We start from the raw sequence: 12,231 nt of genomic DNA, 5'->3' as shown, positions 1-12,231 counted from the left end.
AGGCTTATTACATTGTTCTTCATGCAGAAGTAGACTGGAAAAAAGTTAATTGAAAACAAATTGTGAAATTATATTTTAGTTCAACTTCTGTCTCAGTACTTCATAAGTATCTCCAGTGCAAAATTCAGTACCAGTAAAATGTTGTTAGAATGTCCAGATTGTACAATTATCTGTCTTTTGTCTCTGTTCAGAAACAAGAGATACTGCTTTTTTCTCCAAAACTAGTTTATCTTAATGTAATGGAATATTAGAAGGATATAAAGCTACTGGAGAACCTCCAAAAAGGGCAGCAAAGATTGCGAAAGGTCTAGAGGGCAAGACCCTGATCCTTCTGGATCTTTTCCCATTTTAGATGTTCTGTGAGAATATTATGCTAGCCAAGTATTTCTGTATGAGCCATGCTCTGCAATTCAAGTAACATCCTGAGGTGAAGGGGGAGAAGGGCAGATTTTATTGAACTTGTATTTGCTTTCCAATTTGAGATTTGTAAAACAGATCCTTCAGGTGTTAATGTTCTGTGCCTGGAGTTTCCTTTTCAAAGCTGTAAATTAATCCACAAATTCAGTTTCCTTATTAATTTTTTGCAATCACAAAATTAAGTACTATTTCAGTAAAATAGCTCTTTAGGCCAGTCTCCAGGCTTTCAGCTGGAAATTTCTTTAATTTTTCATTGTATGAGCAATAAACTGTTTAACTGCATGTCTCTTCCTGAATTAAGAGGTTTGAAAATAAGCAAGCTATCAAATTATACTTCAGCCATTAAAATCTGGAAGATTCTTGAGTTTTCTAGTACTTGGAGACACATTTCTGTGCTACAATGCAGAGGAATACTATTAGGCACAAAGTTTTTATGCAACAATAATCATAAAACTGACATCTCTGAGAAATGTAAACACAGAAAGCAAACAGTCTCCTTAGATAACATACTCAGGATGCAAAGACCTAAGAAACAGACTCTCTGTCTGGAAGTATGATGATAGGACAAGTGATAATGGTTTTAAACTAAAAGAGGGGAGGTCTAGATTAGATAGTAGCAAGAATCTCTGTTATGAGAGTTCAGAAGTTAGAAGACTTGGGGCCTGAAATAAGGCAGTATATGGTTCCTTCATTTTTGTCAGGTGAAATGATTCATAAAAGTGTTTTCTGTAATGGGATGTTGGAGAGGTCTGTATGTGGTGCAGGTTCTATGGCTCCTTGGGAAATGATGGGGAGATGCACTCTTTTGTAGGCCCTGTTTCCCTAAAGCCATGGGTCTGTGTGACAAGTCTGCAGGCACAGCAGCTGCCTGACACTGCTTTATGCTAACTTCTCTGCACAAAGCTCTGCTTATTGCTCTTTCAGTATGCTGTTTGTGAGCACTTCTTGATGTGCTGTATCACAGAATTTTTATGCAAAGGAGACTGACTGTGAAGAAAGATATATTTCGTAGTCGTTGTATAGAAAACAAAAGATTTCATCTAAATTTCTGTAGTTGAATTGTACGTAGGATTTGGTTGGTGTCTCATCTCCTAGCTAATCTAGCAGTCTGTTTAGCTTATGTTCACAGAATCACAGAATTGTAGGGGTTGGAAGGGACCTCTAGAGATCATCGAGACCAACCCCCCTGCCAAAGCAGGTTCCCTACACCAGGTCGCACAGGTAGGCGTCCAGGCGAGACTTGAATATCTCCAGAGAAGGAGACTCCACAACCCCCCTGGGCAGCCTGTTCCAGTGCTCCGTCACCCTCACCGTGAAGAAGTTCTTACGCACATTTGTGCGAAACTTCCTATGCTGCAGCTGATGGCCGTTTCCCCTCGTCCTGTCTCCACGTACCACTGAAAAGAGACTGGCCTCACCGCTATGGCCGCCACACCTCAGATACTTATAAACCTGGATCAGGTCCCCTCTCAGTCTTCTTTTCTCAAGGCTAAACAGACCCAGTTCACTCAGCCTTTCTTCATAGGGGAGATGCTCCAGGCCCTTCACCATCTTTGTGGCCCTCGGCTGGACTCTTTCCAAGAGATCCCTGTCTTTTTTGTACTGGGGAGCCCAGAACTGGACACAGTACTCCAGATGAGGCCTTACCAGATGAGGCAGAGTAGAGGGGGAGGATCACCTCCCTCGACCTGCTGGCCACGCTCTTTTTAATGCACCCCAGAATGCCATTGGCCTTTTTGGCCACGAGGGCACACTGCTGGCTCATGGCCAACCTGTCGTCCACCAGGACGCCCAGGTCCCTCTCTGCAGAGCTCCTCTCCAGCAGCTCATCCCCCAGCCTGTATTGGTGCATGCAATTATTCCTCCCTAGGTGTAAGACCCTACACTTGCTTTTGTTGAACCTCATCCGGTTTCTTACTGCCCAGCTCTCCAGCCTGTCCAGGTCTCGCTGAATGGCAGCACAGCCTTCAGGCATGTCAGCCAATCCTCCCAACTTCGTATCATCAGCAAACTTGCTGAGGGTGTTGTTCTGTCTTTAGCCATATGTGGACAGCTTGCTTCAGGGACTACTTAGCACTAAACTTTTGTCTGTATTTAGGGTAACTTAAATCTTTTCTTCTGTGGCAGTGAGAGATAGAAGGTGAGAAGATCAGGTATCGTGGTAGGCATGAACTCTAGACTCATCAGTTTTGATTTGGGTCCTTGCATTTGAGTTTATATGTAATTTGTATAACCTGTATTGTTTGCTCATTGACCATATCAGCTTTGCTAACTCAGTGGTGTTTCTTGCAGGATCTCCTTCATACGGTATTTAAGAATGGGAAAGTAACGAAGTCATATTCATTTGATGAAGTAAGGCAAAATGCCAGGCTGAAGAACAGTGAACTAGAAACAGCGTCTCACTAAGTTTCATTCCACGTCTGTGTATGTGTGTAACAAGTATGTACTGCATAGCTACTGGATTTACTGTACAGATTTGTGTGTTTGTGTTTTATGACATTGTAGCCAAATTATTTGTTGGTTTATGGACATACTGCCCTATCTTTTGCCAGCCTTTAGAAAAGATAAAATCAGGAAATGGTACTTACATTGTAAAACATATTTAATGCTAAAGTGTGCTTTTTAGGGCCCTTTGCCAGTAGTGATTCAATCTGGTATTGATCTTTTCACAAATGAGACAGAGCTGAACTTTTTTATATATAACAGAATATCACAAAATGGATTTACATAAAATTATCATGATTGCTTTATGTTTATATTTAACTTGTATTTTTGTACAAACAAGATTGTGTAAAATATATTTAAAGTTTCAATAAGTAAGTCTTTCCAACTTTTCATGATTTTTATGAGCACAGACTTTCAAGAAAATATTTGGTGGGGGGGAAATCCATTGCCTTTTGTCCATTAATCAGCAAATAAAACACGGCCTTAAAGTTTGTTGTGACATTGTACCATTTGACGACTAAATCAGGACTTGTATCTCCTTAAGATCCTTTAGAATTGCTGACCTCACCGTTTCTTGTAGTTGTCTGTATTAGTTAATCTGCATCGAAGAAAGTTACTGTTCTTTTTAGAAGGTTTAGGTACTTACAGGCCTTGCTGGCACAGTAAGGTATGTAAATGGTATGCCAAATTTGAAAGGATTCTCTACTGCAACTTAACTTGCCAAGTCTATCCCGCTTGGCATATGCACCTCAATATTTTAATAGTAAAGTTTTTAAGAGATCTCCTCTTCCACTATAGAATATATGTGTAAAATATTGAAATATGGAAGCGGTGTATTTTAAAGTAATTACACTTCTGGGTTTATTTTTCATATACTGTAAGTGACATGACTTTAAAGCAGAATACTGGACTCGGTAGTGCACTTTTTTACTTTTTTGTATTTTTTTCATTGATTTGCCTTTTGTCAGACTGGATGTTAAATTGTAAAAAATGTTTAACTATTTTTGTTAACAACTTTAATAAAACTTTATGCTAGCCAAACTCCTACACGAATGGCAGAGCTGTTTCCCCTTCTCCCCCATCTCACTGGGGTGAGGAGGGGCTCTCATTTTGCAGAGGGTAACTGTAAGCAGTGTTTGAGAGACTTCTGAACTGTCTGCACTTGACTGTACGAGCTCTCTGCATATGCTTGATTTAAATATCTGCTGGAAAACAAAACTGTTGAGGATTTCATTTGAGAAGCTATGTAGTAACCTCTGAAATGTTAGTACTGTAGGCTGGCTCTTGCTACCGAAGGAATACCTCCCATTAAAAAAAAAAAAAAAAAAAGGCAAAAGCAAATGGCTGTATTTTAATGATCAACTATCGGTGACTTCACATACTGATATAATTAATTCTAATTAGGAAATGACGTTAAAGGAAAATGTTAGAGGTCCTCTGAAATCACTGAAGCCTACGAAAGTTATACAAAACATACATTTAAAGGAAGATTGAAAAGCCATACTTCATTGTTTTTATTCTCTCACTGAAAAGGGCCACATCAAAGCATTCAGAATCTCTCTAGGGTTTGTGGTTTAGATATTTATGCCCGGTCTCAATAGTTCTTGTTCATGAAAACTTGTTTTCCACTCTTAGTGTATGTAATTATACATTTAAGTGATGTATTGTTTCAAAAGTAGCGCTTTAGTAAAATTTGAAATGCTGACCTTTCACACTGAGGAACTACCTTCCCTTTGCTATTAGTGATACTGTTTGTATTTGGCCAAGAAGGGATTTAAATCTGGACTTAGTACCAATAGCAGGTAAATAGTACAGAGCCTATTTTACTCCTCCACACGTGTACTATTTTATGATGTACAGTTTAAAAAAAAAAAAAAAAGAAATGCTGCTTTCATTCTGTACCAATAAAAATTTTGATAACTATTAACTACCCATAACTGATATTTTTGTATTTGGGAACTGAGGATATGCTGTGGAAGCACTGTTTTCTTTTGTATCACAATGTGCATCAGTATTTGTTCAGTGTTGTCTAAAATGTAGCTTGCTCGTTGGAGTCTTAGATCAAATTCTGTGTGTGTGCACGTCACTCTTGGAAGTTGTCATGTCACTCATCTTGGTAGTTGCTGATTTATTTCAAAAGAGGGGACTTGGGGAGAAAAACACCCGGTGCTATTCAGACCCAAATATGTGTTTCTCTGTTTGATGGTTCGTCATTTGGGGCGTCAAGGAGTTGACAGAAGTTACTGCAGTGCTTAAACCATACAGTATCCTAATTCTTCCACATAAAAGCAAACAGCATGTTTAAGCTTGCTTTAAATTACTAGATTTGTAGTCATTGGTATATCTTAATTATCCCCATTTCATAATATAACACAGTATTTGTATTTAAAAATAGGAACTGGGAGTTTTGTGTTAATACCTTATTTGTAACCATATTTAGCAGAAGAAATGGATTTTATAAAACTATTTTTCTTGAGCTGCATGATTATGAAAAGATGTTTTTTTTCCTACTTTGAAGGATGGGAGGAGAGAATAGAAGAGTACTTAACTGTTTGGATTGCCAAAATCAAAACTAAGTTGAAACATTTTTTTTCCTGTAGGTTTTTACATTCCTTCTTAACCTGTTTAGTGAGAATAAATATTCCTCACTTAAATCCTCTGTTAAAGTAATTCTAATGTACTTGGCATCAAATACCAGTATGTAATACACATGGAAATAAAGTTTAGTTCTGGCAGTGAAAATGAGAGCCATTTGCCTGTGTCTTAAAGTTGTGATGTTGGGCATCAGACTTCATTCATGTGCTCTTTGTTGCCAAACAGATGGGAGCATGGCTGTGCTCTCACAGTCCGCTGTAGAAGAACTGATCTGACATCTGCTGTGCAGTCTGTGGTCAACTTTGCTCTAAAGAAGAGAAGGAAAACTGAACTCTCCTTCCTTTTCAGTATTTTTCTTGCAGAGTATGAGTGTATCTGTGGTTCAATATTGTGTGTGTTCTGCTTAAAGATCATAGAATCATAGAATGGCCTGGATTGAAAAGGATCTCAATGATCATCTAGTTTCAACCCCTTCTGCTATATGCAGGGTTGCCAGACCAGGCTGCCCAGAGCCACATCCAGCCTGGCCTTGAATGCCTCCACGGATGGGGAAGATGGAGCACCTGTGATTGGACTTGCTATAAGGTCTTATCCACTGTCTACGTTTCACGTAATTCTTCCTCAAATAAAGATTGATTATTTAGTTTTCACATGGCCATGTGAAAATGTTTTGGTATCTATCGGAAATATCGTCTCTTAGTGGAGAGAATAGCTCCAGACCCTTTGAATGGGATTTTCATAATTGGAAGTAATTGCACTTCTAGTTTCTACAAAACTTCAAATGACAAAATGTCCCTTAAATGCAATCTGTAATACGAGTGTGAAGATTATTTCTTTTTATTTGTTGCTTTTCCCTTCCCATTACACTGGAATACAGGAAAGGGCACCTACAGGGCAAGGGCCTTGCTGATATTTAATTAGTGGTAGTTGTATCTCTATGCAACACTGCATGCTTCTGCCTGTCCATGAGACTCCCAACAGCATCCTGTAGGCACGCACCTGCTTTGAAGCTTGTGAGCAGCTTAGTGCGTGGTGATCCCATTGGCTTAAATGTAACAGACAAAGGCAAGTTATGGGGAGAACACCATCGTGCCTCCTGAAGAACCTAGCCATCAGAAGTATAGAAACACTGACATTAAAGATGCTCTGTAAAGTCACGTTTAGTGAAAGCACAACTGTTCCACAGATACCATGTTCATTTTACCCTCTTTTTACTGATGGCACAGCCAGCCTTGTTAATGATTTAAAAACACCCTCTGCATTTATCTAAAATACTTCTTTTTGTGGGAAGAGACGAAAAACATGCAGCCGTAGAGCGCCTCCAAAAGTTCTTTTCCTGTAGTGTTTTTTTTTTTTTTTTTTTTGCTGGTTTCGGCTGTAAGACGATGCAGAGCAATTCAAAGGATTTGGGAGTGAAGGCCATAGAATTCTTCTCAAGTAACATACTTTTAGCATTTCCTTACAGCTCTTTATCTGGGTACTCGTAACTGCTTTTTAAATACATTTTTTAAGCTTTTCAATTTATGGAAGTTTCCTAAATTCAGGACTGAACTTCTCTATCCCGCTTGTGGCTGGAGCGGGAGGGAAGAGCCATCACATCTCCAGCAATGCTTGTATTTCCTTCTCCTGCAAATCTTCCGAGGAGGAGGGCGGTAGCAGAACTTCATTGCTGGTTTACATCTGAGAAAAAAAGTCAGAACATTTGGGCTGTACAACTTTAGCAATTGGAATTGTAGCTGAAACAACTTGGTTTCTGGATCTCTACATGCAATTACACAAGCATACTTTAATTGGTCTGTATACTTAACTGTGTGCATTTTCTTATGTTTCTTTGATGAATACTGTGAGTTCTGATGATCCAGTTTTTGGCAGTTTGCTTGTGGTGTCCCTGTTCATTGCAGAGGAGTTGGACTACAAGACCCTTAAAGGTCCCCTTCCAACTCTACAGATTCTATGATTCTATGACAAGGAAACTTATTTTATGATGACTGAGTATTCCTATCACCAAAAGATTAATAAAAATATTACTCTCATGTCAGGTGAATTGAGAGAACTCTAAGCCTTGTAAGGCTTCCTTTCATTCTAAGAAAAAGTGAAGAATATCAGTCCTGAACTTCCTTCCCTTTTCTGCAAAAGGGAAAAGAGGAAAGCTGTTTTCCAAGAGTCACTGTGATGCAATTTCCTCAGCTGATTGAAGCGACAGCAGCAAGCACACTTCCCTTTCAGGGAGTTTTCCATGATTCAAAAGATGCTACCCTGGTTTATGCATAAGGAATTGAAGCTTGGTTTTTGGTGCCAGAAGGATGGCCTTTCCTGCAATTTAAGAGGATAAACTGTGGGTTAAATGGCTTTAGGTAGGGATATGTCCGTAAATCACAGAAGGGTCAGAGCTTGACAGCTAATCTCCCCCTGGTGAGGGTGCCTCCCTGTGATTTCTGTCTCAGCTGAGCTGGTTCAAGTCTATCCTATAATCTGCTGCAAAGCATTGAGGCCGTTCAACTGAAGCAGTGTGGCCGTGTCCCTGTGATAACAAAGCAGTGGTCTGTTAATGTGCACCAGTCTAACCTTAATCCATTTTTCAAGGCTTATAACAACTTGTTAAGCCAAATGCCAATGACAAACTTCATTAAAGCTGCCATTCATCCCATGCTGTCTTTTTTTGCAGCTTCACCTGCAGCACTGTTGCTTGAAGACCACTACCTGTTTTTATTGCATCAATAAATCTGCACAAAATAAAAGGAAGATTTCACCTCCATACAAAGTTTTGCAATCCTTACACCACATCTTCAGACCAAAGCAAATAGATTAACACAGTGAAAACAGAAAAGAAAGCTGTCCCTGTGCAGCCTTCCATGTCCTGACTTAGGGTCATGAACATGCTAATGAAGACCTGGGTTTACAAAGCTGAGAGTATTTGTTCTCTTGAAAACTATACATGCAATGTTGCCGTATGCCAAAACATACAGTTATAATCTTTATAGGGACTGCTAAAATGTAGCTGAATGCTCACTTAGCTTGATTTCTGCAGCTGCTTCTTAACTCACCCATCTCAGCCAGACTCCAGAGGCTTTGTACCCATAGCAGAACCCATCAGACAGTGAGGCTGCACTGCATGCAGAATAGCAAGGCAAAGTCCTCAAGTGTTCAGCGGTTGCAGTGCTGAGTCTTGTATCCACTGTGGAAGTACAGCACTATATGAAATGCGTGTCCTGCTGCCATCCTGATCCCTGGAGCAAAAAATAATTGCATTTTTGGTGGTCATTTGCTTCTACCTGTGGAAGAAAGAATGTTCATGTTCCATCTCTGATCAGTACAGCCTGTATGGAACTGGGGAAGATGTGGAAAGAGTTTTGTTAGTTTCTCCCATGCTACGAGGGGATCCAGCCCAAAGGCACTTTGACACATACAGTCACTGAGTATATGGTAAACCAGCATGAGAAGAGCATGGAAGTGACTTTGCAGGTTGTGATATGATTGCAAATAATAATTCCCTCCCCAGTCAATCAATTATGCACAACGACGATCATTCAGGTGATTGTTATACTTCAGGAAAGGCAAGGCTATTGAGATGTGTGTAGGCTAAGGCAGCCTCTAATTCACTTCCCTCTAGCTCCTTAAACACCTGGAATTAGGAAAGAGAATGAAATGCACTTCCACCAAGCAGTCATGTGCCATTTTCCTAAAACACTATCTTTGATAAATCTTTCATCTAAATAAGAAAGACTGACACTAGGTATTCTGCCTTGCCATCTGAAGCTGTGCTTATTAGAGATTGCTGTAGCTCATGTGGCTACCTCCATGGTGAGCTCCAGGCCTCAAGCAGCTGAAGTGGTGTGAGCCACAGACAGCAAACCAAAAAAGCCAGGATGGTGCTCATACTGATACCACCAGTGAAACATGAAGTGCCATCTTCCATTTCTCCACTGCCCCTTGTTTGCAGGTCATTTTTTTTCCAAGCCGCAGGAAACACTGTGTTTAGTAACTTATCAATGATCTATTCTTTTCTGAATTTGAATTTCTCTCCTTAAATCCATGTGTTTCAGCACCTGAAACAATCCATGATAATTACACAACTGAACACTGTGTTAAGAGCTGGTACTTTTGTTTGTTCTGAATCTGCCAACTGCTACTTTCTTGTGCCATCTAATTCTTCCCTTTGGAAAAGGAAAGGACGTTTCACCCATCCGCACCATCCAGGCATATATAGATCTGTGCTGTAGTCCCACTCCAGGCTGAAGTGTCCCAACTCACATAGTTATTCTTTGTACGAAGCTCTTCACTGCTCTGTATTTTTCTTGTCTCTCTCTAAACCATTTCTGACAGAAATCCAAGTGGCTTTAAGTTCAGTGTTACGGTCTCTGCTTTTTTGTAGCACTTGAATTGCTCAGGTTTTTGTTTGTTTGTTTGTTTGCTTGTTTTTAGTGCTCGTTAGCTCTGTACTGACATTTTAATAACACCATATTTTTAACTCCAGGATTTTGTGTTTAACTGGTAGTAGATGACTCACAATGTATCATTTCATATGTAAAGTAGGATTATGTCTTATGCCCATCAGTTTATGTTTATCTACAGTGGATTTCATTTCCAAATTTAATTTGCAGTCACAACATTTCATAAGATCCTTTTGCAATTTTTCCCAATTGGTACACATCTTTATTACCTCAAATAACTCAGCAACTCCAGCATCTCCTACTTACTCATCCTTCTCCAGACTGTTTCATAACATGTAGAGCACCATGAGTTACAGCACAGATCATTAAGAAACTCCGCTTCTGTCTGTGAAAGCTGAGTACTTTTTCTATTCTATTTCCTATCTTTGGATCCACAGACCTCCCCTCATTTTACAAAACTTCTTAGCTTCTTAGTTTTGGGCCCCTCAGTACATGAAAGCCCTGTAACGTGTTCAAAGAAGGGCAAAAAAGCTGGTGAGGGGTCTGGATCACAGGTCTGAGGGGCTGAGGGAACTAGGATTATTTAGTCTGGAGTGTGCTCAGGAGACACCTTATTGCTCTCTACAACTACCTGAAGGGAGGATTTGGTGGGGGGGGGGGGGGAAGGGGTTTGACCCCTTCTCCTGTCTAACTATTAATAGGACAAGAGGGAATGGGCTCAAGTTGCACCAGGGGAGTTCAAACTGAATATTAGGAAAAATTTCTCAGAAAGATTGGTGAGGCACTGGCACAGGCTGTCCAGGGAGGTGGAGGAGTCACCGTGTTCAAGAAACCTTAGATATTGTACTGAGGGATGTGATTTAGTGGGGAAATATTGGTAGGTGGACAGCTGGATAATCTTAGAGGTCTTTTCCAACCTTGGTGATTCTATGATCCTTTAAAGATGTCTGGTAAGAAATCTTGTGGTATGCCTTTTGGAATTAAAGTATAAGTTATACTATAGGATCTCCCTTACCACACACCTGTTGATTCTTTCAGAGAACTGACTTCCTCTTGAAATATTGCGTGACGTCATCCCAGTAACTTCCTTCCCACCATTACAGTTTCAAAGTTGAGTTTGTCCAACTTCAAACCACTTGGCCTTTCTATGCCTTGATAGCCCTTGAATATTTGGAAAATCAAGCTTCAGAAAGTTCAGGGAATTTGTGAAACCGATCCTTGTTCTTCTGCTATCTTTGCTATATTAGAATAAACTTCTCAGTAGTAAATGGCAACATTCTGGTAAAATTCTGTGGTTTTATTTATACGGCAGCAGTCACCTATTTCAGCAGAGTCCTTTGGGACAAGAGAATCTTTCTTTTATGCATACAGACTGTATGGAGATCACTGATGTATAACTGTATATATGTATATATCACACACAGATATGCAAATCTCTCATTATTTGAAGAGATGGGTGCATATAGATTCATAAATATTCTATAATAGAAGGAAATTTCTATAAAGACTAAAGACATTCTAACAGTGATCTTTCATGTGCTGTGATCTTTCACAAACATGAAAAGGGATCCATCCTTGCCCCATTTCTTCCTGGTAGCTTCATTTTGTACACGAAGAGTTGTGTAATCATCCTTTTTGGCTGCCACCTGACTGGCAGCTTATGCTGAAGTGATCATCTATGATTACACTTAAATCTGTCTCTGAATTCTTGCTTGCCAAGACAGTCCGTATGTCTGCCTCTGGTGTTGCATAAGTTGGAATTTAGCTACCTGCCAGTGGGTGCCATGGGACTGTGGCCAGGCAAGGCAGCTTTGCGTAACAGTAACCCATCTTTCTCCCTCTCCACTACCTCCCTGTTCCCATTTCTTCCACAGCTTTTGCCAGCAGAAGTTTTAGGTCATTGTCTAGTTCACTGATAAACCGAACTGTAGCAAAAAGATGCCAACCTTCTGGCATTTCTGATAAAGTGGCCATGCTTGTTGATGATCTCCAGTGATCGATATGTGAATCAGTGATGAGATATCAGTGAAAGAACCTTTTTTTAACCCATTATAGTTAACTCTCTGGTAACTCCATACTGCACAAGTTTTTTAAAACCAAACACAGTACTTTCTTAATGCGCTGGAGAAATTAACATTATATCATGATGGTTTTTGTTATTCTACAGATATGCACTCCCAATATTAAAAAGACAATAGCTTTCAGACCCACGCTCTATTAATTCCCTTTGTCACTACTGGCCATTAAAGTGCTCTGAACTGGAAGGATACAGATGATATTCTCCTTTTAGGATCTCCTTCTCCATTTAGCTTTGAGCAGGAAGTGCTGCTGGCCAAATCCTTGTTTCTGCTGCAATTCCTAATTATGAAAGGAAATACCTTTA

The 12,231-nt window shown here is 39.8% G+C and overlaps 1 protein-coding gene and 1 long non-coding RNA gene across 3 annotated transcripts in view; one reads left to right on the top strand and one right to left on the bottom strand.

The window, feature by feature from the left end:
* Window positions 1-6,107, top strand: part of NAMPT (nicotinamide phosphoribosyltransferase) — a 29,866-nt gene extending 23,759 nt beyond the window's left edge. For both annotated transcript variants that reach the window (XM_085217157.1, XM_085217149.1), the window contains one exon: window positions 2,710-6,107. In XM_085217157.1, coding sequence (XP_085073283.1) covers window positions 2,710-2,823 — 114 coding nt within the window. In that variant the 3' untranslated portion in view covers window positions 2,824-6,107. The remainder of the gene's footprint in view (window positions 1-2,709) is intronic.
* LOC109370826 (uncharacterized) overlaps window positions 4,113-12,231 on the bottom strand; it is a 26,796-nt gene continuing 18,677 nt past the window's right edge. The window contains exons 2-3 of the long non-coding RNA XR_004159342.2: window positions 8,502-8,684; window positions 4,113-7,137 (exon numbers count right to left, since the gene is read on the bottom strand). This is a non-coding gene — a long non-coding RNA (uncharacterized LOC109370826). The remainder of the gene's footprint in view (window positions 7,138-8,501; window positions 8,685-12,231) is intronic.

This window comes from Meleagris gallopavo, chromosome 1 (genome assembly GCF_905368555.1).
Source record: "Meleagris gallopavo chromosome 1, MGAL_WU_HG_1.1, whole genome shotgun sequence".
In the NCBI taxonomy this organism is placed as follows: Eukaryota; Metazoa; Chordata; class Aves; order Galliformes; family Phasianidae; genus Meleagris; species Meleagris gallopavo.
Note: the sequence above shows the minus strand (reverse complement) of the source record. Positions and strands in the feature narration are given on the sequence as shown.